Raw genomic sequence first — 27,787 nt, 5'->3', positions numbered from 1 at the left:
TGAGTGACGGTGCGGCGGGGGCGGAGCCTGACGGCCCTTCCCTAAACTTCTCGCTTCCCCTGTCTCGGATGTCGCCATCTGGACCCCGCTTAGGACTGTCCTCGTGTCTCCGACTGTGAGGCTGGTCCTCCGTTAACTCTTGTCCGACCCCGCCCCCCGAGTGCTCCCGGCTGCTGTCCTTTGATCCCCTGGCGCCCCCAACTCCCATCCGGTGACCTGCATTCTTCTCGGTTGCCTCCTGTAGTTTCCCTAACTTCCTAAATTAACCCTTCTCCCAACTCACTGCCCCAGCTTTCACCCCAGACTGCCCACCGTCCCCGGCTCCTCCCTGTGCGCTTGTAAGTGCTCCGGGTTTTCCGCCTCAGTAAATTAGCGCCTTATTTCCCCCACGCCACCTGCTTCCTGTGTCCCTCCCGTTGTACCCCCCACCCCACCCCCATTTCTAACTCCCTGTTTATCTTGTGCCTCCGATTTTCATCTGCTCCCACGTGTGTTCTTCCCAGTTTTCTAGCCTCCGATTCTGGGTTCACCTCCAGCTCCCACAGATGACCTGGAAGCTGGTGACAGGGAGCCTGTGACCCAGGTGACTGTGTGACTGGGCCAGGGATTGGGTGTGAGACGGAGGGCTTATGGATCTGTGCCTGTATTTTTAATGGGGCTACTCACATGATCCCAAACAAATACTAACCCTTCCGCTAAGCTTCCCTCACCTGCCCTTTCGCCAGCCCAACAGGATTGGGCAGGTTTGGATTGGCATCGTTTGAAGCTCCACCCTTGGGCGAGTTCAGTGTTTTGTTCTTGTCTCAGCCTTCGTGTTTCTGGAGCTTGGAGGCTATGTTCTGTCCAGGTTTCAGCTTTCTCACTGTGCCAGAGGGGACTGTATTTCCTGCCCACTATGGCTTCTGTGAGGCTCAGTATTTGAATGAGAAGAGGTAGAAGAAGACCATGCTTAGTGACCAGTGTGGCCCTGTACAAGTGCATGGCTTTGCTCTTGTGTCACAGGCAGGATGGAAAGGGAAAGGGACCAGAGATAGGGAGAGAGAGAAGCGGAAGTCCGTTTCCTTCTGTCCGTGTTTTCAGTGTTTATTAATCACCCCTGTCAAACGGGGTCTTTTATCATGTTACCCTTACTATTCATTCATTTTCCACTGAGCAAATATTGATGTAGCCAGCACTGTTCCTACTTAGCATGAGAAAGGGAGGCCAGTGACCTCTGTTGGAGGGCCATGCTGATGAGCTTGGAGCTGGATTTTCAGTGTAGAGGGTCCCTAGTTTATTGTTTTTAAAAAAGATTTATTTATTCTTACTTTATGCACGCGAGTGTTTTGCCTGAATCTGTTTAAGTGCACTCCATGTGTGCCTGGTGTGTATGTGTGTTCGTGGCAGAATAGGGTGCTGGGCCACGTGGAACTGGAGTTAGGAAGGTTGTGAACTGCCATGTGGGTGCTGGAAATTGAACCCTGATCCTCTTCAAGAGCATCAGGTGCTCTTCTGAGCCACCTCTCCAGCTCTGAGGGTTCCCAGTTTCTAATAGATGGACTTGATTTCTGGAGTTGACCATGTTATGAAGAGGTCTGCATTTAGTAGAAACCGTACTTTGAATTTTGTTCCTGATCTAGTGTCATGGGACTTGGGCAGTTGCAGTGACCCATGCCCAGGCAGCTGTGGTACCCAAGGGAAAATGGCAGATACTGTTCAGTGTACCGTGTTGCTGAATCACATTGCTCATAGGGCAGATGACTTCCCTACTTTTCCTCCTGTGCCCTGTTGGAAGTCAGAGGATCTGCGCCCCACAGTGTGACACCAGCCATGTGCCTGTCATGTTGTATAAGGGTTCCTACTGTTGGCTCAGTGCTTAGGGCATTTCCCCACCCTTCTATCGGTTACTTTTCTTGTTAAATGTGATTATGGTAGCATGCTTAAGAGGGGATTTCCAGCCGGGCAGTGGTGATGCACGACTTTAATCCTAGCACTCGGGAGGCAGTGACAGGTGGATCTCTGTGAGTTCGAGGCCAGCCTGGTCTACAGAATGAGTTCCAGGACAGGCTCTAAAGCTACACAAAGAAACTCTGTCTGGAAAAAATCATAAAAAAAAAAAGAGGGGATTTCCTATTTGCCCAGCATAGTGTTATCACCAAGATACAGTGAAAGGAGCTGCCTAAACACAGTGTGCCTGTGTGTGTTTTTCTGCACTTAACTGCCCTGGGTGTGTACACAAGTAAGTGTGGCCTGTGTGGAGGGCATACACTCCCGGGCATTGTGTACATAAGTAAGTGTGGCCTGTGTGGAGGGCATACACTCCCGGGCATTGTGTACACATATGAAAGCTGCAGGAAGGAAATCAAGATCATGCCTGGATCGGTCCTCAGGTCCTCAGCCTGCAGCCATGGGGGTGGGATGGGGTGGGCAGGAGTGGTATCAGCTGCTCAGGAGGGTGGCACCCGTGTTCCCATCATGAGATATCCTGTGGGAATCAACAGGCAGTTAGTTCTGTGTGTTTGGGTGTGCTCCCGGAAGCCCCTGCAGCCGTCCTCTGAGATCTGCTCAGATGTTTTGACCTGTCTCTCCTCCCTCTGTGGTTGCCTGGGTCAGATGGAGGCAGCCCCCCATCACTAGACAGCTTTCATGACAGGCTAAAAACGAGCTTGGCTGTTGGTACCCTGCCGGGAGGTGATTTTTCCAGGAGGAACCAGCCCAGCACCCACTGGCACTCCTAAGACCCAGAAGTGCTGGAGGAAGCATCTCCTGGTGGGGGGAGGAGTGGGGGAAGGTGGTCCTTGGAGGAAAGCAGGAGACTGGATGCACCTGCCTTTCTTGTGGAGAGAAGAGCCTGATGTATAGAGGAAGGTGGGATCTCCTTGTCTCTTGCCTCAGGGATACCAGCTGGTGGCTCACAGACATTCATTTGTTCCCATCCGTCCACTGATTTGTTAAGTTAATGATAAACTTGATGTTTATCAAACAGCTGCTGGAAATGGGTACCATGCCCTTGCTGGAGGACTAAAAGCAGCATCATGGTCCCTGTGTGAGGGATCCCATGGTTTGGGGTTGCAGAGGAGAAAGACTGAGGGAAAAGAGGGCTTCTGGAAGAGGCGGCCCCCAAACTGGGACTTGAGAGACAAGAAAGGAAAGGTTTATTTAAGTACATGTTTCTTATCTGTGGTTGGTTTGTTTGTTTTTGAGACAGGGTTTCTATGTGTAGTTTTGAAACCTGTCCTGGAAGTTGCTCTGTAGATCAGGTTGGCCTCGAACTCACGGAGATCCGCCTGCCTCTGCCTCCCAAGTGCTGGGATTAAAGGCATGCGCCACCACCACTCATGCTTCTCATCTGTCAGGAGAGAGAGGCTAAGTGGGGCAGGGGTAGTGAAGGTGTCGGAGCGCCTAGGCACACTGGCACAAAGGTGACATGTCTGGGAGATAATGCTGGCTAACTAGAGTCGGGTGAGTGGGCTGGAGTGCAGGCTGGCCCTCTTCTGGGGATCCTGACATGTCCTCTGGAGTTTGGGCTTTCTCTGAAGTGTTGAAGATCCACGGGACATGCAGGGTCAGTGGGGAGGTGCGGTCATTCAGTTTGTAGTCTACATACTAGATAGGCACAGAGGAGCCGTATGAGTAAGATTGGACCAGGACCTGGGCTTCCCACACCTCCATTTAGAACTGTCTTGAATGCCAGCTGGTAGGAAGGTGACTAGTCCAGTGCTTGCTTTGCCTTTGGAGCAACAGAGGACCCAGAATGGTGAAGAGGGGCCCTGCCATAAATAAGCAGGGAGGACATTCTGAGTCCTATAGAATGAACTGGATGGCTCATGGCTCCCATCTAGCAGCTTCTCCCCGAAACCATCCAAGAGTGAGGAGGGGAGATGTAACCCGAAGCCTTTCTCCGCGGTCCCACAGCTGCTTATAAAATAGTCATTCAGAGGCTTAATATTAGTTACAAACTGTTTGATCTATGGCTTAGGAAACTGGTCTGTGGCTCAGGCTTATTGTTGGCTAGCTCTTACATCTTAAAATAACCCATTTCTATTAATCTATATTTTGCCACATGGCCGCGGCGTTACCAGTCTGTGGACATCTTGCTCCTTGGGCAACTGGATGGTGTCTCCCTGACTCTGCCCTTCTCCCTGTCTCTCTGCTTGGATTTCCTGCCTGGCTTTTATCCCGCCTTTCCATAGGCCAAAGCAGCTTTATTTATTAACCAATGGGAGCAGCATATATTCACAGTATACAGAAAGACCATCCCACAGCAGGAAGACAAACAGCCAGGCAGCTTTGGAAGAAGAGTGACCCCAAAGATTGGGCACAGCTCCTGTCTCCCCTGAGACCTGCCCAAGGATCTTCATGGCTGAGGCAGATGCAGACCTCCCTCAGCCAGGCCAGATGACAGATGGCCTCTGTCTTCCCTCTGGTTCCCTCTACTGTACATGCTTGGGGGGGGGGGTGTCTCCCCATCCCCCTTGGGTGCCTTCTGTCTCTCCCTTAGAGCTCGAGCCCTGTCCGCCAATGTCCTAACCCAGGGGCCATGCACTCTGAGCAGAGCCTGGGCCTGGCTGGCCCTCATGGGCCCAGTCGACCCTTCCAGTAAAACCTTCAGGGGTTTTGTTTGGTTTTCGTTTTGGTGGCCAGATGTATTCTCTTGTCTTTTGAACCCTCCCTGGATGTAACCTCCCTATCTCTGTTGAGTCTTCAGTCCCTCCAGGAGAGCCTTAGACCCCACAGACATTGTCTTCCAGAAAGAAACGCAGCAGGTCCACTGGGCCCCTGACCAGAAGTGGGTGATAGAGACAAGGGGAGAGGCCACAGAGCCTGACCTTAGGCTGGAGTGAGCACTCACCACTGGCGCCGTCACCATGGATGGTTTGGGCTCGTCCCTTTTCACTTGTGGTACTTACGCAGTTGCGTCACATGACCCCCTCAAGGCGCCGGCTCTGGCATGGAGCAGAAGGGTCAGTAGTAGAAAAGGAATGTTAGAGGAACATAGAAGCTGTAAGAGGCAGACCCAAGAGGTCGGGGAGGGAGGCCCCAAGTGCAAGATCTCTTACAGGCTGTGGTAGCAGCTTGTTCGGAGCCTGAATGGTGCCCTGTAGCTAGACTGGAAGGACCCAGCTGGGCCCTGAGGTGGAAGGGACAGGGTGGCAAGAGGTAGGCACACATGTCTTCTCTTGACCGTGTGCATCCCTGGCTGCCCATGCCATGCTTGTTCCAGGATGTGACCCACGGGTCCATAGAGTTCCTTTCCTCTCTTCCTTCCGATGAGAACAATGGCTGCTGTTCGAGTGTCACCGTGGGCTGGCATCCTGGCCTTTTCCTTAGTTACATCACTGTGTCACACTGGCCCCAGCTGGATGGAGGCCAGGCCTTTCAACACATGGGAGGTGTCTCTACTAGAGAGTGCTGGGGTGGGGACCTTCCTCTAAGTGAGGCTGCTGGTCCCACTGGCAAGTGGGATAAACCAGCGGGGCTCTTGGGTGTTCTTGAAGCCCTCCTCCATCCCTGGAGCACCCGGCATCTGGCCTGGCTCTGGCAAATCTGCACGAAGCTCTAGCTCTTCTGAGCGAGCGAGCGAGGCCTGACACAGCCAGGCTCAGCCTGCACACCTGCTTTCTGTAAAGCCATAGTAATTTCGTGTGCCAGTTGGAAAATCAAGAAAAGCAACAGTATTGCCCACGAAACCAGGACCTTCACCACCAGGTATCCAGGGACATTTATTTTATCTATTGTCTTTAATTTACTTCTTTATATGTGTGTGGGGGTAGAGTGAGCGCAATGGTGGACGTGTGGAGGTCAGAGGTCAACTTTGTGGCGTTGGTTCGATCCTTCCACCTTAACCTGGGTTCTCGGGATTGAACTAAGTTTCCAGGCTTGCACAGTAACTGCCTTTACCCACTGAGCCATCCTGCCAGTCCTTTAAAAAATTGTGCAAAATATATACTCAGTTAAATTTTGTCAGAAGAAACTTGAGCTGGGTGGTGGTGGTGTATGCCTTTAATCTCAGCACTTGGGAGGCAGAGGCAGGTGGATCTCTGAGTTCAAGGCCAGCTTGGTCTACAGAGCAAGTTCCAGGACAGCCAGGGCTACATAGAGAAACCCTGTCTTAAAAAAAAAAAAGAGCCGGGCGGTGGTGGCGCACGCCTTTAATCCCAGCACTCGGGAGGCAGAGCCAGGCGGATCTCTGTGAGTTCGAGGCCAGCCTGGTCTCCAAAGCGAGTTCCAGGAAAGGCGCAAAGCTACACAGAGAAACCCTGTCTCGAAAAACCAAAAAAAAAAAAAAAAAAAAAGAAAGAAAAAAAAAAGAAAAGAAAAGAAAAAAACTTGAATCAAGTATACTTTGTGCAGGAGTGAGAGACCTTTGTAGGGGTAAGAGACCTTCTTTGTAGGGGTGAGAGACCTTCTTTGGAGGGGTGAGAGACCTTCTTTGGAGGGGTGAGAGACCTTTGGAGGGGTGAGAGACCTTCTTTGGAGGGGTGAGAGACCTTCTCTGCAGGGGTGAGAGACCTTCTCTGCAGAGGTGAGAGACCGTGGAGCCGCTCACAGAGGGAAGCAGCACTCATGCCTCTCCCTGTCAGCTGTGTGGCTTCGGGCATGTCACTCCACCTTGCTGATACCTGGTGTCCTCCTGTGTAAAGTGAGGACAACTGTGTTGGAGGGTGGCTGTGCAGAAGTGATGAGCATGTGTAGATTTCCAGGATGGGGCCAGAGAGGCCTGGGCATGCCCAGATGACAGTCACTTAGAATTTGCTGGGGAGATGGTTCAGTCGGTAAAGTGCCCACCTCACAAGCATGGGGACCTGGGTTCAGTCCCCAGTGGTGGTGCGTGCTTGCAGTTCTGGAGCTGGAGAGGTCCTGGAACTTGCATGCCAACCATTCTAACTGGTTAATAACCCCAGGAGCCAATGGGAGACCTTGTCTCCAAAAGAAGGTAGATGGCTCCTGGGGGATGGCACAGGAGGGTAACCTCTGGCGCCCGTGCACATCCACACTCACACACACATGCGTGTGGAACTGAACATGCACATACCCCAATACCACACACAGAGAACTACACACAGGCTGTAACAGGAGAGATTTTTGTTGTTACTTGAGACAAAGTGTCATTTTGTAGTCCATTCTGTCTAGAGCTCACTGTGAGATCAGACTGGCCTCGAACCCACAGTGATCCAACTGCTTTAGCTTCCCATGGACTGGGATCCTAAGTGTGAACCATCATGCCTTGTAAGATTTTTTTTTCTTGAAAAGTGTTGGGGAGCCAGCAAAATACCTCAGTGGGTAAAGGCATTTGCCGCCAAGCCTGACAACCTGAGTTGGATTCTTGGGACCCACATGATGGAAGGAGTCTCTCTGTGTAGCCCTGGCTATTCTGGAACTCACTGTGTAGACCAGGCTGGCCTTAAACTCGCTGAGATCCACCTGCCTCTGCTTCCCAAGTGCTGAGATTAAAGGCCTGTGCCACCACACCCTGTAGGCAGTATTTTCCTGTGCTGGCAGCCACTCCTAAATAATCACTCAGAAACTTAATATTAACTGTAAATGCTGGGCCAGTAGCTCAGGCTTGTTAATAGCTAACTCTTACATTTAAATTAACCTATATTTCTTATTTAAGCTTTGCCATGTGGCTTTGTACCTTTTCTCAGTACAGCATGCTCATCTTGCTTCCCTCTGCATCTGCTGAGGACCCTGACTCTGCCCTTCTTCCTCCCAGCGTTCTCAATTTGGCTCTCCTGCCTGACCTTATTGTTATATATTGGGTGTGGTTGTAGGTTCATGCAGGTCAATGGAATCAAGACTAGGAGGTACCTTTCCCAGCTGCAAGGTGGATTTATCTCTCCAGACTGAACCACTCTAGTTTAGCAAAGGGCCCTTTTATTGTTATACAATTCACACCTTTAGCAAGTCAATTCCTATACCAAAACCTTTATCTAAGCTCCCCAAAGGGACAATGCCAAATGCAAATTCTCAGTAAAGGAATACCACAGTGTTCTGGGTTGTCCCTAACCTAAGTTTGCGTAGGCTTTGATCCCCTAGGAAAACTCTCAGATAAGACTTTCAACAGGAGGTATGGAGACAAAAGTTGGCAATCACAAAGGGTAGATCAAAGCTGGGTGCAACACTCCAGAGTCAAACTGGCTGTAACTCTGTGGGAATTCTCCCATCATCTTACCCTGTTCAGCTATTGGTCGGTCAGCTTCTTTATTAAACCAATCACAGTGATATATATTCACACAGTGTAAAGGAGTATTCCACAATGCCCAGCTGAGACCTTTGATCTATATTGTTCTATTTCCTGACCCAGGAGCCATCATTCTATTTTTTATTTGAATTTAGTCCCACATATAAGTGAGATCATGTGAATTTTTTCTTAGTATCTTATTTTATCAAGTCTTGTGTTTTTAAGATTTATTTATTTTTATTTTATGTATATTTGTTTATTTTGCCTGCATGTATGTCTGTGTACCATGTGAATACCTGGTATCTGTGGAGGCAGAAGAGGGTGCTAAATCCCCTGGAACTGGAGTTTCAGATGGTTGTGAGCTGCCATGTGGGTTCTGGGAACCACATCCAGATCCTTTGGAAGAGCAGCCAGTGCTCCTATCCTCTGAGTCATCTCTCCAGCCCCTGCTACTTTGATTTGTCAAGACAGGGTCTTACTATACAGTCGAAACTGGTCTGGAGTGTGCTGTGGTGCCCAGGCTGGCCACCTACATTTGCCTCCCGAGTGCTGGGATTCCAGGTGTGAACGGACACATGTGGCTGTCCCTGTGTTGAAGGAGAAGACCCATCTCTGTGGCTGCTTTCAGAGCTCTGTGTGAAACCAGGGTCAGGGTGCAGAGGAACAGTCACTCCCCGCTCCCTTCCTAGTGGTGTGGTACAGTCTGGCATGTTGTGGTGAGGGGCCCTGGGCTTTGCTTGTAGAATTGGCATGCCCATGCCAGGCTTTGCCAGGCATCTCTAGAATGCCATCTTTGACTTGTGAGGTGATAAGCTGCCCACTTGGCCAGACCTTCCTTGCCACAGACAGCACATTCACGCCCACTATTCTTACTGTCGGCACCAGGCCTCTGTCAGAGTGGTCCTTGGCCTGGCCTGAGGGTTCTGGAGCAGGTTCAGACCTGCTGTTCCACTCAGGGCCATTTCTCTCCTACTGGTCCAGAATCAGGGCACAGAGCTGGTAGGGATGATGGAGTGCCCGTGCAGGACACCGGTGAGGTGGGCATGGGAGACTGCGTCCAACTGACGAGAGACCTTATCTTCTTCCAGAGCCAGGGGGCAGGCCGGGCCCCCACCTGCCCCACGGAGGATGCAGTTCTTCGGGCGCCTTGTCAACACCCTCAGCAGTGTCACCAACCTCTTCTCAAACCCGTTCCGGGTCAAGGAGGTGTCCGTGGCTGACTATGCCTCGAGTGACCGTGTTCGAGAGGAAGGGCAGCTGATCCTCTTCCATAATGTTTCCAATCGCACCTGGGACTGCATCCTGGTCAGCCCTAGGAGCCCACAGAGCGGCTACCGGTAGGCGATGGTCAGGGACATCAACTCTCCTTTCTTTCCCTTCATCCTCAGCTTTCGGGGCCGTATGGATGTGGCCTCTTTGGAGCTCTGCCTAAAAGGTGTACTACTGGAGGGAGGGGCCAGGAGGAGAAAACAGTGGGTCCTTTCCGGAGTCTTCACTCCTGTAGATAGTGGGAAGAAGGAAGGATCGGGAAGCAGAGAAGACTACTGTGACTGTGTAGGGTCAGAGTTTGGACAGCTGGTATGTAAGGGCTGGCACTAGGCATGTTGGGACTTCTTGGGCCTAGAAGGCTAGGGCAGGACTCCAGGGCAAGACAGAGTGGGAAAAGGGGAGAATCTGCAGAGCTAAGGCTCCATTTCAGGGTCTGATGAAACTGGGCTGCCTGATGTTGGGGGGGGGGGTTACCAATGCTCTCTCTGCTTACTCTTCTGCCTGGCTATCCCATCATCCACCTGTTCACAGGAGCCCTGGGGCTGGGGCCAGTCAGGCCTGTGAGATGACACACATGGTCTGTGATTTTAAGGAACATGCAGGCTGGTAAAGGAAGCCACAAGTACACAGGCCTGCTAACACCTTAAGGAGCAGTGTTTTGACAGAGGTAGAGCCCGGGTAACCATAGGGACCCAGGAAGCGGTCCTTTGCTGTTGCTGGCCAAGCCTCCAGAGCTCCTCCGGAAGAGGGATGGCTTTGTTCCAGAGAAGGGCAGAAGGCTGTTCTAGACCTTCAGAGGGTTGAAGCTGTGGGTGGCAGGTCCTTCTGGTCCCCTCCCTCTGCCCACTTCTCACCCCTCCTGTATTGCCTGCTCTCGGATCTTGGCCAAAGTGACTGACAGACTAGGTACCGGCTGACCACACTTCTCCATCTTCTGCTGCTGTGGCAGCTGCAGGGGAGCCTGTGTTGTGTGCACAGCCTTTCTGTGTGTCTCTGGACCTCCTGGGTTCACCCTCACGTGAGCCACCTCCCCTGACCCTCCTCCATGGCCAGTAGGGGCCCCAGGGGCTTCCCGGGGAGGTAAATGGCTGTTTGATGCAATCCCTCAGGCTGCAGCACTCGGTTCCTGAGCCTCACCCCGGGAGGCATTTTCCAGTACTATGCAGATGAATTCCCCTTCCCTTAAAAAGATCTTTCTTGTTTTGTCTTGTTAGGCCTTTGTTTATTTGTCTTTTCAAGACAGGGTCTTACTGTGTAGCTCTGGCTGTCCCGGAACTCATTCTGTAGCCCAGGCTGGCCTGGAACTCACAGATATCCCCCTGCCTCTGCCTCCTGAGTGCTGGGATTAAAGGCGTGCGCCACCACCGCCCGGCTAAAAAGATCTTTCTTGATGTCATTTTTCTTCGAGACACTGTCTCTTGCACTGTCTAAAAAGCAAAGTAGTGAAGTACTGGGGCTGGCCCAGGTCTTAAGAGTGTTTGCTGCTCATGCAGGACCTGTGTTTGGTTCTCGTTAATATTTCTTATATTTATTTGTATGTGTATGGCTATTTTGCCCGCATGCATGTCTAAGCATCATATGCATGCTGATGCCTGCAGAAACTGTGTATACAGCACATGATCATGAGTCCATCCCTTTAGTTATGCTTTTGCAATTCTTGATTGTGTTCTCTTATTATTTATTCTTTTTTTTTTTTTTTTTTTTTTTGAGGCAGGGTCTCACTGTGTAGCTCTGGCTGTCCTGGAATTCACTATGTAGACCAGACTGATCTCGAACTCATAGAGACCTACCTGCCTCTGCTTCCTGAGTGCTGGGATTAAAGACGTGTGTCCCCATGCTCAGCTATTACTTTTTAATTATTTGTGTGTGTGTGTGTGTGTGTGTGTGTGTGTACACACCTCTAGAGACCTCTAGAAGATGGTATCACCTTCCCTCAGAGCTGGAGTTACAGGCATTTGTGATGCACCCTACATGGGTGGGTGCTGGGAACTGAACTCTGGTCCTCTTCAAGAACACAGAAGACTCTTTTTTGTTTTTTGGTTTTTCGAGACAGGATTTCTCTGTGTAGCTTTGCGCCTTTCCTGGAACTCGCTTTGTAGACCAGGCTGGCCTCAAACTCACAGAGATCCGCCTGCCTCTGCCTCCTGAGTGCTAGGATTAAAGGCGTGCACCACCAAGGACTCTTTAAGGCTGAGCCATCTCTCCAGCCTCCTCGGGTTGTTCTTTGTTTGTTTGGGGATTTGCTGTGCTGACTCTCCTCCCAAGATTTATTTTCCTTCGGCTCTGTGGAGCTGTCATTGTGTTGTCCTTGGCTTCCGTGTTGACAAGCCAGCTGTCACCCTGTGGTTACCCTCTGCCATTTACTCACCTCCTTGCTGCTGTGCCCTTGTCGGTTTCTGCTGTCTTGTGTTGAACAGTGTCTCGTGGCCAATTATTGCTACGTAACAAAGCACCCCAGAAAGCAGTGGCCCAAAACAGTACTGATTCATTTATCCCAAAAGTCTGGGATCTGAGCAGAGCTCAGTGTCATAGTGTGCAGTGGAGGTGATGTCATAGTGTGCAGTGGAGGTGATGTCATAGTGTAGAGTGGAGGTGATGTCATAGTGTGCAGTGGAGGTGATGTCATAGTGTGCAGTGGAGGTGATGTCATAGTGTAGAGTGGAGGTGATGTCATAGTGTAGAGTGGAGGTGATGCCATAGTGTAGAGTGCAGGTGATGTCATAGTGTGCAGTGGAGGTGATGCCATAGTGTAGAGTGGAGGTGATGTCACAGTGTAGAGTGGAGGTGATGTCATAGTGTGCAGTGGAGGTGATGCCATAGTGTAGAGTGGAGGTGATGTCATAGTGTGTAGTGGAGGTGATGCCATAGTGTAGAGTGGAAGTGATGTCATAGTGTGCAGTGGAGGTGATGCCATAGTGTAGAGTGCAGGTGATGTCATAGTGTGCAGTGGAGGTGATGCCATAGTGTAGAGTGGAGGTGATGTCACAGTGTAGAGTGGAGGTGATGCCATAGTGTAGAGTGGAGGTGATGTCACAGTGTAGAGTGGAGGTGATGTCATAGTGTACAGTGGAGGTGATGCCATAGTGTAGAGTGGAAGTGATGTCATAGTGTACAGTGGAGGTGATGCCATAGTGTAGAGTGCAGGTGATGTCATAGTGTGCAGTGGAGGTGATGCCATAGTGTAGAGTGGAGGTGATGTCACAGTGTAGAGTGGAGGTGATGTCATAGTGTAGAGTGTAGGTGATGTCATAGTGTGCAGTGGAGGTGATGTCATAGTGTACAGTGGAGGTGATGTCATAGTGTGCAGTGGAGGTGATGTCATAGTGTACAGTGGAGGTCAGAGGGCAACTTTTGGAAGTCTGCTTCCTTCTTCCATGTGGGTCCTTGGGATTAAACCCAGGTTGTTAGGCTTGGTAAAGGATGCCTTTACCCACTGGGTTATTTTCCAGCCCCTCCCTGTGACAGTAAATCATTTTAATGGCTGTATATTATCCATTGCACAGATAATGAGCCATACCTCACATGGTATTCTGTGACTGGCCATCTAGGTACCACTTACTTAATTCTGACCACATACCAAGAGCCAGAGTTTGAGACTGAGGCTCCTGGTTGTGACAATCAAATTAGAGGAGAATACGACATAGCTTTCATTAAATAAGGCATAAAATCACCAGATGAGAGACTTCAAGCACAATGAAGTCCTAAGTAAACTCCACTTTTGAGAGTGGTTGGAGCAAGGAGAGCGCACTGCAGCCTGGGGCACAGCGTGGCTTGTTTGCGGCATTTACTACGGTCTGTTTATGCTGGGCACTGCCCCTCAAGCTGGCCCAGCCGCTGTGCCCATGACTCACCCCGTGGCCTCTCTTCCTTGGCGGCAGACTCTTCCAACTGGAGTCGGAGGCTGATGCCCTGCTGCACTTCCAGCAGTACTCTTCCCAGCTGCCCCCCTTCTACGAGAGCTCCGTGCAGGTCCTGCACACGGAGGTGCTGCAGCACCTGTCCGACCTCATCCGCAACCACCCCAGCTGGACGGTGACGCACCTGGCGGTGGAGCTGGGCATTCGGGAGTGCTTCCATCACAGCCGCATCATCAGGTGGGCAGGCATCATCAGGTGGGCAGTCGGGCCCTGAGCATGCGTGCTGTTTCTTGGGGCTGGGGCCACTGGAGTGTGGCGTTGGACGGCGCTCAGCCCTGTGGAGCACACATGCAGCATGCTCCAGTGCGCTCTTCTTTCCATGGCTGAGTAAGAGAGGAGCAGCGCCGCCCTGGCTGATAACTGAGAACCCCGATTCAAATCAGAAGGAAAGGCAGACACCAAGCTCTTCAGCTACTCTGGCATCTCAGAGAGAGGCTCTGGGACCAGGGCACAGCTTTTCAGCAGGAGAGGGCTTAATAGGGGCTCAGATCATAGTCTCCTTCCCAAGCCCTGCTGTTTTCCTGGAAGCTTGAATGGCCTGTTTTATATCCATTTAGTCAATGCTGTGTCAGCAAATTCCCTGAAGAGGTCACCTTGGATGCCCTTGCAAGTTACTGGCTGGCCGCCCCGTACCTCTTGGTTCAATGCCTGGGTTCTAGCTGAAACCTCACCAGGGTGGCTTGGTGAGACACGCCTTTAGTTCCCGCACTTGGGAGGCAGAGGCAAGCAGATCTCTGTGAGTTTGAGGCCAGCCTGGGCTACAGAGTAAGACCTTATTTCAAAACCAAAACCAAAACCCTCTCTGAGCTCCCCAGCTCCCAGGGATGAGCTTGGACACCATGGTGTCCCCTCTCAGAGCTCCTGAAGTACAGAGGTTCAACGAGTTTCCTTATCATGTGACCCTTTTCTGTGTCATCCTCTTACCACCTCGTGCTGGCGGAGCCCAGGAGTACCTCTCCCCACGGGTGAGCAGAGTCCACCGCAGCCTGGCACAGCTCAGCAGACATGATGCAGCGGCTCAGGCTGAGCTGGGCTTGAGTCACCCCAGGACCCCCAAATTTAGCCTGGGTCCTACTTCTGCAGTTGGGCTTCTCAGCACCCCGCCTTCGGGGTCCCCATCTCATCACTTACCTGTCACTGCCCCCCCAACCCCAACAGCTGCGCCAACAGCACGGAGAATGAGGAGGGCTGCACCCCGTTACATCTGGCCTGCCGCAAGGGTGACAGTGAGATCCTGGTGGAGTTGGTACAGTACTGCCACGCCCAGATGGACGTCACTGACAACAAAGGAGAGACCGCCTTCCATTACGCTGTACAAGGGGAAAATTCCCAGGTGCTGCAGGTGAGTGCTGGGTGGTGGGCAGCAGCCAAGCACCTCCTTGTGCCTGAAACTTGCTTTGGGGCCTTAGGTTCATGGGTCCCTCTGAGGCTTCTCATTCATCCATCCTTGATGCTTGAGGCCTAAGTTCCTTCATCACCACCCCCACCCCCACCCCCATCCCCACCCCCACCCCCCCCCCCCCACCCCCGTGACAGAGGGAGACATATCTTTAGCCTTGGGAGTTCTCCAACTCAGTGAGCTGAACTCTATGGAAACTCCAGTCAGGCATGGAGCTCAGCAGCTGCCCAGAGCCAGCTGCTGGGCTGGCTGCATCAGGTCAGCCCCTGACTGGAGGGTTCAAGGTACACTGGGACTTGACCTAGTTTATGGGTACTCAAACCAAGCCAGACTACCCAGCACCTATAGGCATTTGTGCCAGAGGCACTCCTGTCAATTCTGTAAGTACTAGGACAGATGATGTCTTAAGTGTTTTTCAATGTATTTTTGTGTGTGTAGATGCTTTGTCTGTATGTATGCCTGTGCACACCATGTGTGCAGTGCCCTCAGAGGCCAGAAGAGGGTGATGAATCTCCTGGGGCTGAAGTCACAGATGCTGTGAGCTGCCCTCTGGAAGAGCATCCAGTATGCTCGCCCACTGAGCCATAGTTGTGGTTAAGTAGATGGGCTGGTGTGGTGAGAAGCCACTGTTAAGTTGAAAGGAAAGACAGATCTGAGCTTGTGTTTTATTGTCTAGAATGAGCAGGCCAGTCTGCAGGTTCTGTCCTCTCTGCTTGGCACCTGGATTGTTCTAGAAAACACAGATCTGTGTCTCATGCATAGCAGTCCAAGGGAAGGCATGCCTAGGACTGCCTGGAGGAGGAGCGACGGAGCCTGGCCAGCGGGCATCGCGCCCCTTCCCTGACAGTCGCTGGCTTGTGCCTGCATCATGTGTTCTAGTCAATTCTCGAAATGCCCTCCTGGGTTGGAGCACTGTGGCCTTTTCCTCATACAAGAAACTACGGCTCAGCGGAAGCAAGAAATGTGGCCACTGAGGGCCACCAACCCGGGGATGGGGCAGGCTGGCCTAGGCTTCCCCCAGGTTGCCAGCTCCTTGCCCTCCTGGGTCCCCAGCCTTCCTTGTGTCTCAGTTGTACCCAGTGGTCATAACTAACACCAGGGAGATGACATTGAGCCCCAAACAGGAGGACAGAATCCTTCCAGCTTCCTGATAGCACAGTCACTCTTGGTGTCTGTGGGTGGGTTTCATATCTGGAGGAAAATTACATGTGTGTACAGACAATTTTTCCTCATTGTTATTTCCTAAAAACCACAGCATAAACAACTCGTCTAGCCAGGCAGTGATGGGGCACACCTTTAATCAGAGGCAGGCAGATCTCTGTGAGTTTGAGGCCAGCCTGGTCTACAGAGTGAGTTCCAGGACAGCTAAGGGTGTTACATAGAGAAACCTTATCTCGAAAAAACCAAACCAAACCAAAAAACCAACAACTGTTCATTTAGTATTTACATTGTATTAGGTTATAGGAGTCATCTAGGGATGATCACAAGTACTATGAGGGTATACAGAATATAATCCCAGCTGACTAGGATGCCAAGGCAGTCCCAGGCCAGCCTGGGTGACAGAGTGGATCCCGTAGAACAAAGTACATGGGGGAGTATGTGCAGGTTCTTTGCAAAATGACCAATCCATACAAAAGGTTCCAGTACTTTAGGATTTGGGTGGGCAGGAAGGGGCGGTAGCAGGGATTGGACTTAGAACCTTATGCATGCCAGGTAAGCATTCTACCAGTGGGCCACGTTGACTTCTTTATTGAAAACATAATGCAGAATTGAGAACCTGCGTGCGGAAAGGTACTCAGCAGGACTGACAGTGTCCTGATTACCTTTCTCTTGCTGTAATAGAACATTCCGACCACAATCTATCATTAGGAACGTCAGGGCAGGAACTCAAGCCAGAACTCAAGCAGGAACCATGAAGGACTGCTGCTCTCTGGCTTGCTTACTGGCTCCTCATGCTTGGCCTAGCTAGGTGTAAGATCACCCACCTGAAGATGGTACCACCCACAGTAGGCTGGGCCTTCCTACATCAATTAATAATCAAGACAGTCCCTCACAGGCATGTCCACAGACTAATAAGACCCAGACTACTCCTCAGCTGAGGCATCTCCTCTCACAGGACTCTAGACAGGACTAGTCAGGACAGAGAACATTTGCTGGGAAGCAAGACTCATTCCACCTAGAAAACTGAAGGTTCCTTTTGTTGTTCTTTGTATACAGTCTCCTGTAGCTCAGGCTGGCCTAGAACTCACTGTGTAGTCTAGACTGGCTTTGAACTTGACCTGCCTCAGTCTCTCTAGTGCTGGCATTGCAGGCATGTGCTACCACGCCTTGTTAAGATTCTTCACAAGTGTTGAGATGAGCCCCAGTCAGGCCAGATCCACACCCCGCCCCACACACCGACCTCACTGTCAGGCTGTCTTATCTTCTCCAGAGCACCATTCATTACTGTGGCTCCTCTTCATCCTCGTGGAGTCAAGTGTCCCTTCCCTTTTGGTGTCCAGAGGCAGATGGCCCCTGGAATGCTAGAGAGGGCAGTGCCAGGTGGCTTCCCTGTCTTGTCCTGTCAGCTCCTAGGGAAGAACGCCTCGGCCGGCCTGAACCAGGTCAACAATCAAGGACTGACCCCACTGCACCTGGCCTGCCAGATGGGCAAGCAGGAGATGGTGCGCGTCCTGCTGCTTTGCAATGCCCGCTGCAACATCATGGGACCCGGAGGCTTCCCCATCCACACAGCCATGAAGTTCTCCCAGAAGGGGTAAGCCTCGCCATCACATGACTCCACTCCCCTGCAGGGCCCAGGGTGGAGGCCCTGGTTCTTCAAGCCTCATCAGGTAACCAGCCAAGGGTACCTGCCTCACGAAAGCACTTGATGCTCTTATTTGGAGCTGGACACCCGAGTCCACAAACTACCGCACAAGGAATAGACCCTGTAGAGCTTTGCGCTAATGCACCCAGTTTTTGACCACGAGCCTTTCCTCCCCTATGCTTATGTGCCAGTTCTCAAGTCTGCTGCAACCCTGAGGCTTGGAGGGCTGCAGCACTCAGCTCCTGTGTGCCAAAGGCCAAGGATGCTAGCCCTGGCTGTCCAAGGCCCTATGTGTCTAGTGCATTGCCTCTTCCCAGCTCACAGTGCTGCAGGAGGCAGGTACCAGGCTCTTGTCTTAGGGGTCCAAGACTACTCTCTCGCTTTCCCATAAACCCTAGAAGTTCTCAGGTCCCAAGAAGTTCTTCGTTTGTGTTGGAGGAGAACCAAAGAGGTAGCTTACTGGAAAATGCTGCCCAGCCAGAACAAGGTCTGGAGTGAGTGAATGAATGGGGTCGGCTGGCCTTCGTCCTGGCTCCTGTGCTGAGCAAGCACTGACTTGAGAAATGAATGAGAGGAGACCCGGCCATGGAGCAGGACTGACTCCAGCGCCCCCCGCCCCCACGGTGCTGGACTAGAGTGTTCTGTAGTGCAGAGGTGGGGAGCAGACAGGTGGATAGTGACAGGTTGTGAGTGACAAGGGGACAGGCTGTCCACCTGCCTCAGGCACCGTGCAATAGCTGGTCACTGCCTGTGTGATCCCTCCTTGGTGCCCTCTCTGCCCCCCGGGCCATCCTCGGTGTGTCTGGAGTCACAGTCTGATGGAGACCTCTGTGCAGGGAGTGGAGCGCGGGGACTCTGTTGTCTTCTTTGTCTCTAGCTTGTTTTTCTGCTCTCATTTTTACTGTTTCTTGCCACCCACTCGATTTAGGTTTAGCTTGCTTGTTTTTTCAAGTTCTTGAGTGGTATCATTGAGTGATTTATTAGTGCTCTTTCTGATTTTTCAATGTAAGCACTTAGAACTATAAATTTTCCTCCTAAGACTGCTTTTAAGTGTCCCAGAGGTTTTGTGTTGTGTTTTTTGTTTTCATTTAGTTCCAGGAGTTTTTCTTCTTGATTTTTTTCATTGATCTACTATTCATCCCGAAGTGAACTGTTTAATCTCTGTGAGTTTCCGTGATGGAGATCCTCTGCTCAGTGTGGGAGTGCTCCCTCTTTCTCACACCCTCGCCAGCACTGTGTCTGAATATCTTTTGGTAATAACTTCCTCACAGCTAAGAGATGGGATCTCAGTGGTTTTGATTTGCATTTCCCTGTTGACCACTGAGGTTGAACCGCTTGCCAGAGACCCGCTGGCCATTTGTATATCTTCTTTGGGGAATGTCTGTTTGGGTCTATAAAGTGAAGTTCCCAGGGCAGGGAAAGCCTTGCCTATGCTGGGGATTCTACAAGGCTACGTAATGGAGTAGAGTGTCTTGATTGTGTAGGCAGAATTCTGAGATCCAAAGCCGAGTTCTCTTGGGCAATCTTAAAAAAGCAAAACAACAACAACAACAAAACCAAACCAGGCTGGCCTTGAATTCCTGACCCTCCTGTCTCTGCCTTCCCTGTGCTGAGATTATAGTCATGTGTCACCACACTTGATGACATTTTGGAGGTTCTTTAGTCCCCTTAACAGCTTCATGCCCTTCTCTGTGTCTGTCAGGTAAAATATTCTTAGCAGACCGCTAGCTTCCAACCAACCCCCAAACTGACCTGAAATGAGAATTACTGTTGTGAGCCACCACATGGGTGCTGGGAATCCAACCCAGGTCCTCTGGAAGAACAGCAGCCAGTGTTCTTAAGCTAAGCTCTGAGCCAGCTTTCCAGCCCCATGGCTCGCTTTTTAAAAGTTATTGTTGAGTCGGGCGGCACACACCTTTAATCCCAGCACTCGGGAGGCAGAGGCAGGTGGATCTCTGTGAGTCTGAGGCCAGCCTGGTCTACAAAGTGAGTTCCAGGACAGGCTCCAAAGCTACACAGAGGAACCCTGTCTCTGGGGAAAAAAAAAGTTATTGTTGCTGTTGTCTTACATTTATTTATTTGTTCAGGTGTATCCCAGGAATTGAACTCAGGTCCTCAGGCATAGCAGCAGGCATTTTTACCTGCTGAACCATTGTGTGCCCCCCTCCCACACACCTTATGCTATGTAGTCCAGCCTGGCCTGGAATTTGGAATCCTCCTGCCTCAGCATCCTGAGTGTTGGGGTTGCAGATGTCATCCCAACCTCGCTTCCCCTTAGTTTTCACTTTTCACCCCGGCATATAGGTTGTCTTTTCACCTTGTTGCTCATTTCATTTGCTGTGTGCCAGTTCTGGAGTTTAACAGAGTTCTGTTGATTGACATTGTTGCCTTGGTGCGCTAGAGGAGGCCGTCTAGAGGCAGGCCAGCTAGTTGGCTGTATTGCTGCCTCCCTCACCAGTAGCGGAAGCTGAAGTCATGGCTGCTGTGGTGCCCCTCACTGTCCTGTGGCTCTCTCTCTCCCAGGTGTGCTGAAATGATCATCAGCATAGACAGCAACCAGATCCACAGCAAGGATCCTCGCTATGGAGCCAGCCCGCTGCACTGGGCCAAAAATGCCGAGGTGGGCAGAGTTGGCGGGTGAGGGGCAGGGTAGGTCCAGAGGAGACTCCTGAGAGGATGACGGTGGCACCTGGAACAAGGCTCACAAGGGTGCATGGGGCAGACATGCCCACGAACAGTTGAGGTCCTACCATTGCCCTGCTGCTCACTGGCTGGTGGACTTGATTTCTTCGACCATGACTGGGGGTCCTGCTCTCTGACTTTGGAGGTACTGAGAAGTTAGCAAGGCAGTACATGAAAATTTGTGCCTCACATGTAGAAGGGGGCGATGGTGATATGGCCATTGGGCACAGCGGCCCCCACAGAGAAGCCTGGTGGCCACCCAGGCTGAGGTCTCTCCTGAAGCCCTTCTGAGAGGATGCCCAGGTAGCCTAGCTTGGCAACATCTGTGGGCCACCAACACCCTGACCTGTACTTGCATATGACGGGCAAGTGGGCTAGGCTGCTGCCTTTGTGGGCCACCGCCTTGTTCAGACATGTTTCTTCCTTGCCATATCTGTGAGGCATGAAAATGTGTCCCATGTCAGGACTGAGGAGCTGGAGGGGCAGTGACAGATCCAGGCTCAGGCTGCAGGAAGGGCTGATGGGGCTTTAGGCTCAGCACTGTCCTCCCCACAGTTCAAAGTGAGCCCGGATACCATGCAAAGACCCCTGGGACATACCCCATGGAGGACCTCATGGAGTCGTTGCTCTGGGACCCGGCCCAGAGAACTCTTTGTAGCTCCAGGAAAACACCAGAAGCTTCTGGAATCAGTCTGTGTGTCTTCACCTATTTGTCACCTAGTTCCTGGGGAACTGGTGTGTGGGGGTGAAGGTCGAGGGTCACTTGCAGAAGTGGGGCCTGCCTCTGGACTTCTCTTCCTTTGCTTATACTGGAGGAGTGCCCAGGGAGGCTGCCCCCTGAGTGCCCACCTGGTCTGTGTCCCCAGATGGCTCGAATGCTGCTGAAGCGGGGCTGTGACGTGGACAGCACAAGTACCGCGGGGAACACGGCCCTGCATGTGGCGGTGATGCGTAACCGCTTTGACTGTGTCATGGTGCTGCTGACCTACGGGGCCAACGCAGGTTTCCGAGGAGAGAATGGGAACACGCCCCTGCACCTAGCCATGTCGGTGAGCCTGGGACCCATGGCCTCCCTGTGCTGGCCCTGCCAGCCGTGGTGGGGGTGTGGGAGGAACAAGAGAGGCACCTGTGCCTCAGCTCACTCCCCTCCTTTCCTTGGTTGCTACATCATCAGACATCCTTAGCCCAAAGGGCCTGGGGGGCAGCCATTGGTTTGTTAGGAAATAGACTTCGGCCTTAAAGTGTCTCCAGTATGCTGAGACAAGAGTGTGAGCTTGCTTCGCCCGTGGCAGGAAGAGTACCATCTGCTATCCATCTAGTCTCGGATGAGACTCTGAGGGAAGCAGTCAGCCGCAGTCAAGGACAGCCTGTTTTGTTCTATGACTGTAGTGGGTACATTGCCCAAGAGGCTAAACCCTAGTAAGACCAGGGAGGTTGGTAGCACAGCCGCCCGCATCAGGGGCGTGTCTTGTTCTTCTTTTTCTTCCTCCCTTCCCTTTTTGTTGTTGTTTGTTGTTTTGTTTTTTTCAAGACGGGGTTTCTCTGTGTAGCCCTGACTCTGTAGACCAGGTTGGCCTCAAACTCAGAGGTCCTGCCTCTGCCTCCCAAGTGCTGGGATCAAAGGTGTATGTCACCACACCTGGCTATCAGTAACATTTCTATGGAAAACTTTATTTTCCAAACCAAAATAAAATTAATGAGTAAAACATGTGACATTGTTTTACACATTGTGAAACTTTTATGAATCTTTTTATGCAGAATACACATGAATCCTCATGTCTCCTGGGGCATGTTAAAGCACTCAGGAAGCTCTAGAGCCACCTTCCCACCCTCCCCCCATGGATGGGAAGTGTACACCTTTTTAGCTGCTTGCTGAATTGCTTTGATGCTGTGCCAGAATTGGTCATGCCAGAACTCTGACATGCTAACTGCGTGGGCCTCTCTGAAGCCATTTGCCTGAATGTTGTCACCCCCGCTGCCCCTGGCTCCTCTTGTACTTTGCAGGGATCCCCTTATACATGCATGACTTCATGTTGACATTGGAAAATACTGGTGCAGTGAATGTGTAGCAGGAAAGCCTTTCAATGTAAGGAAGTGGTTAAGCCCATCACAGCATAGGCAAATATGGGAAAATTGTGGTTGCTTTTTTTTAAAGTTTGAATCTCCGCCCAAGACAGGGCTTCTCTGTGTAGCCCTGGCTGTCCTGGAACTTGCTCTGTAGACCAGGCTAGCCTCAAACTCACAGAGATCTGCCTACTTCCCAAGTGCTGGGATTAAAGACATGCACCACTACTACCCTGTAGTTTGAAGTTTTTCTGTGTCTGCCCAGTCTGCAGCCACTCAGACCCAAATAAACACACAGAGGCTTATATGAATTATGAACTGTATGGCCATTAGCTGAGGCTTACTGTCTAGCTCTTACACTTAAATTAACTCATAATTCTTACCTATGTTTAGCCACGTGGCTTGGTACATTTTCTTAGTTCTGCCTTGTTATCTTGCTTCCTCTGTGTCTGGCTGGGGACTCCTGACTCAGTCCTTCCTCTTCCCAGAATTCTCCTCGTTTGCTTGCCATGCCTATACTTCCTGCTTGGCTACTGGCCAATCAGCGTTTTATTTATCAACCAATCAGATCAACACATATTCACAGCAACAGGCTCACTGCATTCAATCTTTTGTTTGTTTGCTTTGTTTTGTTTTGAAACAAGAACTCACTATGTATCTCTGATTGATCTGGAACTTGATATGTAGACCAGGCTGGCCTCAATCTTAGAGATCTTCCTGCCTCTGCCTCTCAAGTGCTGGGATTAAAGGTATGCACCACCATGCCTGGCATTGTCTCTATTATGTATACTTGGTGGCTAAGGCTAAACACTGCTAGTTTATTTGGTGGTCTTTGCTACCTTCCATCAACCAAAGCAGTTAGTTGAGCTGGTAACTCACACAGCTGTCTAATTCTTACTGATGCATTCTTCAGTGGAGCTGGCCTGAAGCTAGAGTTTTCCTGCTTGGCCCACAGTCAGGACAAATCTCTGTCACCTGCCAGTCCCACAGCCGCTCAGACCCAACCAAGTAAACACAGAGACTTATATTGCTTACAAACTGTATGGCCGTGGCAGGCTTCTTGCTAACTGTTCTTATATCTTAAATTAACCCATTTCTATAAATCTATACCTTGCCACATGGCTCATGGCTTACCGGCATCTTCACATGCTGCTTGTCATGGCGGCTGCTGGCAGTGTCTCCCTCCGCCTTCCTGTTCTCTCAATTCTCCTCTCTGTTAGTCCTGCCTATACTTCCTGTCTGACTACTAGCCAATCAGTGTTTTATTTATCGACCAATCAGCAACACATTTGACATACAGACCATCCCACAGCACTGGCCTCTTTCTTCCTTCCTCCCTCCCTCCCTTCCTTCTTTCCTTTTATTTCATTTTTTGAGAGAGTGTATGTAGTTGTGAAGAACAGACGTCTGCTGGCTGTGAACTTGATGCTAGTGTTGTAGTAAGTTCTGAGGCACTGGCAGTTTCACTCATCATTGTTTCTGAACCATCTTGTGTCAACATGGTTCACAAGACATATCACTTCTTGGCATTCTTGTGAAAACAGTGATGACATCCTCGACTGTCTGGAGTGTTCTCCTAGACTCATGGCCCCCAGGTCTCACTCTGAGGACTGTTGGTGTGTTTTTGTTCCCTGGACTGTCACATACGTGCCATTTTCCCAGGTTTTGGTAAATCACTGGCCATTCTGACAGTTATATATTTAATCACTTCTTCAAGTGAGTTTATTCTTTTTTCCCCAAAACAAGGTCTTGCTTTACAACCCAGACTAGCCTTGAAATTGTGGTAGCCCCCCTAACTCAACCCCCAAGTGCCAGGATTAGGTGTGCACTGCCACACTCAGCTGGTTTATTTTCAAACACACTTAAATTTATTTGGAAGTGCATATGCTAAAAGTGCATATGTTAAAAACCCCAAAAAGAAAGCCTTGGGTGACCAGAACACACATTTGCCTGTGTCCATGTAAATTCAAGTGGAACATGAACTGCTTGGAAAAGAACATTCTAGATGCACCACTGCATTCTCTTGGCAGGGAAATCAGGCTCTTGGACCAGAGCCTAGGTTTTTAGGCAGCTAGAACTTTGGTTTGTGCTTACCTACCCAAGGTTTAGCTGCATGGCATTCTGGGGCAGGAAACTACTCCCTTAAAGGCTGCCCCTGGGGAGGGTCTGTGCAAGGTTGCCTGGAGTGGACAGGTAAGATGGCATCCTCAGTCCTCATGCATCCTGTATTGCTCCTGAGTGTTGTCAGCATTTGACCCTTCCATGTCCCCAGGTGCCTCACTGTTCTATTGCTTTGAAAAGACACCATGACTAAGGCAACTCTTATAAAAGAAAGCATTTAATTGGGAGCTTGCTTACAGTTTCAGGGGCTTGGTCTATCCTCATCATGGCAGAGAGCATGGCAGCAGGCTGGAGAAGTAACTGAGAGCACGGGGGGGGGGGGGGGGGGGGGGGGGGGGGAGAGAGAGAGAGAGAGAGAGAGAGAGAGAGAGAGAGAGAGAGAGAGAGAGAGAGAGAGAGAGCTGAGTCTAGCATGGACTTTTGAAACCTCAGAACCTACTCCCAGTGACACACTTCCTTCAACAAGGCCACACCTACTCCTAATCCTTCTAATCCTATAAAGAGTTCCACTCCCTGGTGACTAAGCATTCAAATATATGAGCCTATGGGGGCCATTCTTGTTCAAATCACCACACCATGGCTTCTGGGTTGTCAGCCCAAGTACATTGCTTCCTGTGAGGAAGAGCTAGGATTAATCTTTCTGTGCCAAGTCCTGGACAGCTTGTCCTTGAACTTGACTGGGGCGATGCGGGAATGAAGAAACAACAGATACACACACAGAAAATCTGGGCTGGCTCTGCTGGGGCCAGCAGCACTGCTGTACAACTCAGAAGCCCTGCTTACCTAGTAAGTGCAGCACAAGGAGCAGGGTCAGCTAGTTCCCGTGGGCTGGGCGTCTCTCGGGGGGCGTGGTCTGGGGGCGTGGTCTGGGGGCGTGGTCTCAGCTTGCCGTCAGATGGGAAGAGGAAGCTGTGTTTGCTCGTTCTTGGACACACTGTCAACATCTGCAAACCAGAGGAAGACTGCCAATTCCGAGCCTAACTTGGAACGGCTTTGACATCCCCATGGGCCTGAGGCGTTGGGGTCCTTGGTGCTATGCCCATGTCAGTAATACACATCCACTCAGGACTTCATCTGCTCCAGTGTTCTTCAAACACTTCTTAAGCCCTCACTGAGGGATGCTCTGAAGTCACTGGCGGAGGCACTGGTGTTCGAGCAGCGTTCTTTGTCATGTCAGGGGACCCTAGTGTCTCCTCACACTGCTGAGAGGCCCTGTGAGCACGTTGGTGGGTGGGGTCTTGGACCATTGCTTATTTTCTCACCTTCTATTGCCAACAGAAAGATAACTTGGAGATGATCAAAGCCCTCATTGTATTTGGGGCAGAAGTGGACACCCCAAATGACTTTGGGGAGACTCCTGCATTCATAGCCTCCAAGATCAGCAAACGTATGTGCTCTGCAATCTGGGAACAGAGTTGGGGGGAGGGCTTAGGGACTGAAGAGAGAAGTTCCAGCTGTAAGGTATCAGACTGGCCCAGCTGCTCCCTGCTGAGTGGCCAGGAGCATATGCCGCTCAAAGGGAGCCTCCTTCCCCAAAGACAGGGAACAGTAGATGCAGGCCCACCAGGGGCTTTGCTGAGCATGGTCCTCACCTCAGGGTGAGGGTGTTCAGGTCCCAGTGGGGGTGGGACCAGGTCTACAGCAGCAGAGCCAGCATAGGGTCATTGCATGTGCCGTGCTTGTCCACATACGCCCATGCTTCTTCAACGTGCTGGATGCATGCCTAGACACGCATGTGCATTGCCGCCCCTGTCCACTGTGCTTAGCTCCAGAGGTACAGGAGGCAGCTTCCCTTCACAGAAGCCTACATCCCCTCTGGATGGCTTGCACGAGTGTGGGTTAGCATGGGTGTGGCCTTGATGGTTTGACCTCTTCTCCCAGCAGAGAGCTCAGCCCCACCATCTGCTTAAACAACCTAGGTGGGCCCCTTTCCTCCCCACTCCCCCTCCCCCTCTTCCCCCCCTTTTCTTCCCTCCAGCTTTGTCCAGCCCTGGGTTTAGAGCCAACCCTGCACATGGAGCCCAAGGTGGAAGCAGGCAAAAGTGCTAGTCATGGTGTCCTATCCCTGTGTCCTCTGTTCACCGGGATTGGTGCCATTGGCTGGCTCACCCCTCCGGGACTCTGCGGGGACAGACAGCCTTTGTCGTTTTTGAGAACTGCTAACCATGGAGTTAGTTGCTTTGCATCACAGCTGGTGTGCAAGGAGAGATGGGATGCTCACAGTAACTAGGATGAGTCTGGCCTCCTCTTGCCATATCCCACAGTCCTCCTCGGCCCCTTCCCTGGTACCAGGAGACTGCTTTGATGTAGTAGACCAGTCAACATGCCAGTCAGGGTAGTTGCCCCACACAGCCAGGTTACCTGCTAGATGGGGACCATGTGCAAAGAGGGGGTTCTCACTTGCTAGTTGATACCATGTCTACCCTCTGCCATCTCTCCTTCCCAAACCGACAAGTGATCACCAGGAAGGCACTCTTGAGTCTGCTGAGAACTGTCGGGGCCGACTACCGCTTCCCACTCATCCAGGGGGTCCCCACGGACCAGAGCTCTGCAACAACACCTCATCCCCTCTTCTCTCTGGACAAAACTCAGCCCCCAGAGATCAGCTTAAACAGCCTAGGTAGGCCACTGCGTCCCCCCTCTCCCCAGCTCTCTCTGGGCCCTCAAATCCCAGCAGTCCCCACTAAAAGGAACAAGGCTTTAGGGCAGAAGTAGTTGAAGTGGAGAGAGCCAAGCTTTATCAGCCAGTGTAGGCCACCAAATGACCCACAGATCCCTGAAGCCTACCTGGTCCCGTGGTCCACCGTCCCTGAGAGAATGCCCTGGACATGGGCTCAGGGTGGCCATTTCCTGTGGTACCTGTCAGGTGGGCACTGTCACAGCTCTGGCTCCCTGGGAGGGAAGGGTGGACAGCGGTTAGGAGTGCTGCTCGGCCCCCTGACTTCAATGCTCTCAGTGTTTGCCTCTGTCCAGCAGGAGACTCGCTATGCCCCCTGCTGGCTCCTTGGATTACTTACAGGCTTTCGAGGTGGCCCAGAAGCCAACATTTGCAGCTGTGTCCAACTAATGCCCTTAGAGACAGTCCCAGAGTAGATGGGGACCCTGTTAGGACCTTCTGTGTTCTGGACCACCCGGGGGCCCAGGGTGTTTGGGAGTGAGAGTCCCTAAACAGAACTGAGTCTTAGCCAGCCACACCTCTCTAACTGTGGATGTAGAAACCCCAAGCCCAGCCCCTCCTGCCAGCTAGCCGGTCCTGGAACTCTGGAGGGCAGAAAAGCCGAAATCCCCCAGCACCCCATCTTTCTCTCTCCGTCTACAGGCAGGCAGTCACTCAAACCAGGCTGGATGGTGGGCCTGGGGTACGG

At 51.5% G+C, this 27,787-nt stretch overlaps 1 protein-coding gene and 1 long non-coding RNA gene across 10 annotated transcripts in view; one reads left to right on the top strand and one right to left on the bottom strand.

The window, feature by feature from the left end:
* Pla2g6 (phospholipase A2 group VI) overlaps positions 1-27,787 on the top strand; it is a 138,734-nt gene that overhangs the window by 97,592 nt on the left and 13,355 nt on the right. For 2 of the 9 annotated variants that reach the window (XM_052748322.1, XM_052748330.1), the window contains exons 2-9: positions 9,259-9,501; positions 13,312-13,527; positions 14,509-14,692; positions 17,317-17,504; positions 20,079-20,175; positions 21,104-21,286; positions 25,701-25,809; positions 26,878-27,042. In XM_052748322.1, the coding sequence (XP_052604282.1) occupies positions 9,293-9,501; positions 13,312-13,527; positions 14,509-14,692; positions 17,317-17,504; positions 20,079-20,175; positions 21,104-21,286; positions 25,701-25,809; positions 26,878-27,042 (1,351 nt within the window). In that variant the 5' untranslated portion in view covers positions 9,259-9,292. Of the gene's footprint in view, positions 1-2; positions 339-503; positions 584-4,770; positions 5,689-9,252; positions 9,502-13,311; positions 13,528-14,508; positions 14,693-17,316; positions 17,505-20,078; positions 20,176-21,103; positions 21,287-25,700; positions 25,810-26,877; positions 27,043-27,787 lie in introns of those variants that run through there. The other 7 variants (XM_052748323.1, XM_052748325.1, XM_052748324.1 and 4 more) reach the window with 7 other exon arrangements.
* On the bottom strand, positions 21,294-27,734 carry LOC128116763 (uncharacterized). The gene is made up of 3 exons (XR_008220591.1): positions 27,210-27,734; positions 25,206-25,366; positions 21,294-24,722 (listed from the first exon to the last, which is right to left on the bottom strand). It is a non-coding gene; the product is annotated as an uncharacterized LOC128116763 (long non-coding RNA).

Source organism: Peromyscus californicus, unplaced genomic scaffold (assembly GCF_007827085.1).
Source record: "Peromyscus californicus insignis strain IS unplaced genomic scaffold, ASM782708v3 Scaffold_20__1_contigs__length_68692818, whole genome shotgun sequence".
Classification (NCBI taxonomy): domain Eukaryota; kingdom Metazoa; phylum Chordata; class Mammalia; order Rodentia; family Cricetidae; genus Peromyscus; species Peromyscus californicus.
The sequence above is the reverse complement of the archived record's forward strand: the minus strand, read 5'-3'. Positions and strand labels throughout refer to the sequence as shown.